Here is a 4,314-nt window from a genome sequence, read left to right as displayed (position 1 = left end):
AAAACAATAAAAAAAGATTGAGAAAAACCAAAAGAAAAAAAGTAGTAGAAGTCAAAGACGATGAACAAAAAGATGAAAAAAAAAAGATAAAGAAAACAAAAAAGAAGAACACAAAGCTGTTGAAGATACCAGAACAAAAACTTTGAAGATAAAAAAGAAGACCGGAAGATAAATATAACAAACTATGAGAATAAGAAGATGGAGAAGAAGTTAATAAAATCTCAAGAAAAAAAAAAAATATGTTGAATTAACTGTTCAACAATTCATATTAATAGCTGTTTAAAAATGAAATTCCGTGCACGGAGCATAATAGATTTTATTAAACTATTTTTTATTTAATATAAAATTTATTTATTTATTATTAGATAAATATTTGTATATATGTGACTTTGTAATTTAATATTTTATGGACTATAAAAAAGTAAAAATGAAAAACAAAATTAGAAGCTTTGGAATATCTCTCAACTCAAAAGGCAAACTATATTTGTAAAGCCAACTATGAGCTGTTGTTGTTCTGTTTCATATTAATCTGAAAAGGATCAAGATTACAAATCTAATCCATCCGTTTATATTACTGTGAACAAAAATATTTACTAAATTTTAAAATTCAAAATTAAATTTAAATTAATATATAATTTATTATTTTTGTAAGATATAATAATAAATAATTTTTGTAATTAATATAATCTATATTTAAAGAAATTGAAACTATTCAAAATTAAAATTTAAAATTTTGGAATTATTTCAAATACAATTAAAAAATAAAATATTTTATTAATATTTCACTAAAATGACTTGTTTGGTAATTGGAATAGCTATCCACAAGAAAATAGTTTAATATGAAGATTTTCTAAAATATTATATCTGTAATTATATATTATCCTAACTTTGGAATTAATTTATTTGTATATAATTATATTTGTTAAAACAAACTAGATTAACATTTAAACAATTTCTAAACAGACTTTAAAAAAAAAAGTATGTGTTTGATTGCAGAGACTAAAAATGCTTTTGTATAGACTAAAGTACAGATTTTTAAATAGACTTTAATGCTATAACAATTGTTTTGTATAGGTGGAGAGAAAACTCTGTTTATATATATGATTATTGTGAAGCAAAATGGTGATCCATACTAGGACAAAAAAACAGAGAGTTGCTCATCTACAAAATAACAAGGAAAGCAAAACAAAACAGAATATATTTATGTATTCTTTAGTTCCAAAATATATATAAGAAATCAAAATAAAGTTTTCGATGGAAGATGGGTCAATCATCAGATTTTTGGGCGTTTTGGTTCTCAACTCCAAAAGCATCAGCTATGTTGAAGTTCAAGTTTTTCATCATGGTTCTGCTTCTCCCAACTCCATCTCCTTTCCTCATCATTGCCGTGAACTCCGAGAAATCGATCTTCCCGTCCTACCAAATCCATACAATTCAAGCTCAGTCGGTTATATAACACAATTACATGTGAAGGAGAGAGACAAAAGAGAAGAAGAGTGGTTACATTGTCAAGATCAATCTCCTTGATCATGTCATCGAGAGGTGTATCACATAGACCAAACTCTGTGCAAGCTGACTGAAGCTCATCGATGGTGATATATCCGCTCCCATCTTTGTCAAAATATGAAAATGCAGCCACCAGATTCTCCTCTCTCTCCATCTTGTTCATGTGTAACGTTGCTGCTAGAAATTCTCCGTAGTCTATTGTACCACTGTTGTCGATATCCGCCTGTCCCCAAAACACAGTTTTTGAGTCCCATGGATGTTAAAAGAAAACGAAAAGAGTTATTTTGTTGGTTTTAGTACTATTAATGATACCGCGTCCATAAGAGACTTGATTTCTGATTCCATCAGTTCTGATCCAACTCTCTTCAAACCCGCTTTGAGCTCTTCAAAGGTGATCGTCCCGCTGTTGTCTGTGTCTATCATTTTGAACAATTCTTTTAAACCTCCAATTTCTTCCTCTGAAAGTCTCTCAGCGATTACCTGTACGAAAAACATCACTTGTGTTCAGAGAAATCATAAAATGGATTGGACATAGAGAAAAAGCAAAATGTATATATTACTTAGATTTATACCCGTAAGGCCATTTTTTTAATCTTATTCATTTGCGAAAACTGCTTTAGACGTGATAAGACTGCTGGATCAAGAGGCTTGTCTGGTGCCGCATGTTCATCAACAATCCATGGGTGACCTATAACATTCAGAGCAACCTCACTACTCATTACTTACCGAAAACAGTTGATTTCAAATGAACAACCAAAAATAAACTTACACAAGGCTTCATGAGCAGAAATGCGTTTCTTGGGGCTCCTTTCCAGCATTTTGTAGATCAAATCTTTAGCAGCTTCTGAGATACTAGGCCACGGATCGGATTTAAAGTCTAACTTCCCTTGCAATATCTGTCTAAAGATTCCAGACTCGGTTTCTGCAAGCACCAAGAATAGAGAGATGCATCATTCAAGCTAAAAACCAAAAACTTGTAAGAAAGGGCTGTGCTTTTTTGTAGACTTACCTGCCCAGAAAGGAGGAACGCCGCTTAGTAAGATGTAGAGGATAACACCGGCGCTCCACACATCTATTTCAGGTCCATAACATTTCTTTAGAACCTCCGGTGCAACATAGTACGGACTTCCAACTACGTCGTATAGATATTGTCCTGAAGAACAAACAAAAAAACCAATTAGGCGATGAACCGGCACTGGCCATTACCTATCTGCTTTTAAGGGAATCACAGATCCAAGGCCAGAGAAATGCAGAATAGTTCCAAACAACACATGAAGTTTCAGAGACTCAATCTATACAAGCAATGTTTCTCTTAACAAAGAAACAATGCTCAAGCAGCAAAAATCAGAAGTTAATGAAACAAATCATCAAGGCTAATTATACCCAAAGCCCTTGCCAGAAATAAAATGCAGAATAACTCGAATCAACGCATGAAGTTTCAGAGACTCAAATGAAGAACATCTATACAAGAAAAGAAACAATCCTCAAGCATCATAATTCGAGGGATTCAACGAAACAGACCAGCGATTCTAAACATACCCAAATCCCTTATAACGAGCTTCAATTCAAAAGACGATAAAAAAAAAAACACACCTGTTTCTATCAAGAAACCAAATAAACATGTATCGACAATGAATCAAGAAGCCATACAGATACAAACAAATTTGAAGCCATTCATTGATTGATTCCAAGATTAACCAAAGATAAGGGTGGATGATTGGATTAATCGAAACCAAACCTGGCTTGTAGAAGATAGACAAACCAAAATCCGTAGCCTTAAGCTTCGCATCTTCCTTTGGACTATCAAACAAGAAATTCTCAGGTTTGAGATCTCTATGCATAACACCAAGCGAGTGACAAGCCTCAACAACACCAAGGATCGTCTTGATAAGCTTCACGGCCTCGCGCTCGCTGAAATGACCCTTCGACACAATCCGATCAAAAAGCTCACCTCCTTCACAAACCTCCATAACGATGTGAACGAAGACGGAATCCTCGTAAGTACCCTTGATCCGAACAACATTGGGGTGCTCAGAGAGATGATGCATGATCTGAATCTCGCGCCAGACATCCTCGTAATCCTCGCGGCAGACGAGCTTGCGCTTGGGGATTGATTTGCAGGCGTAATTAGCGGAGGTTGATTTCTCGGTGCAGAGGTAGGTTGTGCCGAATTGGCCTTGGCCTAGCTTTTTGCCGAGGAGGTAGTGATCTCTTAATCGAGGAGTTTGGTACGGAAGAACAGTATTTGAAGGTCGTCTAGGGTTTGGTTTCTCCATTTTGCAATCTCGATTTGAGGATTTTCTGTAGAAGAGACGATGATGAATTGATGATAATGGAGTTTTTCTTTGTAAGGCAAAAGACTCCAAGAACCAAACGCTCCTTTCGATTCCTTCCCTCTTCTCCATTTTGTTTTGACTCACTCTTATATCGTTATCAAATATCATTACATTTCTTTAAGGAAATTTTATTAATTCAATTTTATTTACGTTTTCATTTTATGTATGTTATGTCCCATATTGTTATTATTTTTCGTCTTTTAAAACATTCGGTCGCATAGTTTTAGATAGATAAACCAATTCGTATACTGTCTATATATACAATAGTATTTGTGAATTCGGAGCAGGGTGATTTTATGTATCTATTATATAAAGACTCAGTTGAGTTTCACAAGCTTGACACATCAGCATCTAACTTTTAACACATCAGATTAAAAAAAATTAGAAGAGAATTAAATAATTAAATTGTACTAATTTTGTTTTTAATTGAACATAAAAACCAAAAGAGAAGTGCATATTAGTTTATGTTTCA

At 33.6% G+C, this 4,314-nt stretch overlaps 1 protein-coding gene across 2 annotated transcripts; it reads right to left on the bottom strand.

Annotated features, from left to right (window-relative positions):
• Window positions 1-1,081: 1,081 nt before the first annotated feature.
• On the bottom strand, window positions 1,082-3,897 carry LOC18015368 (calcium-dependent protein kinase 11). Of its 2 annotated transcripts, none has more exons than XM_024154855.1 (7): window positions 3,245-3,897; window positions 2,516-2,659; window positions 2,276-2,428; window positions 2,079-2,194; window positions 1,807-1,986; window positions 1,505-1,729; window positions 1,082-1,416 (listed from the first exon to the last, which is right to left on the bottom strand). In XM_024154855.1, the coding sequence occupies exons 1-7, from the start codon at window positions 3,780-3,782 to the stop codon at window positions 1,267-1,269; spliced, it is 1,506 nt and encodes a 501-aa protein (XP_024010623.1). In that variant the 5' UTR covers window positions 3,783-3,897; the 3' UTR covers window positions 1,082-1,266. The 2 variants fall into 2 exon arrangements, with proteins under 2 accessions (XP_024010623.1, XP_006397467.1); XM_006397404.2 differs by having other exon boundaries at window positions 1,819-1,986; window positions 3,245-3,782.
• Window positions 3,898-4,314: the final 417 nt, after the last annotated feature.

This window comes from Eutrema salsugineum, unplaced genomic scaffold (assembly GCF_000478725.1).
Source record: "Eutrema salsugineum unplaced genomic scaffold, Eutsalg1_0 scaffold_23, whole genome shotgun sequence".
Classification (NCBI taxonomy): Eukaryota; Viridiplantae; Streptophyta; class Magnoliopsida; order Brassicales; family Brassicaceae; genus Eutrema; species Eutrema salsugineum.
This window is presented reverse-complemented; position numbering and strand designations above follow the sequence as displayed.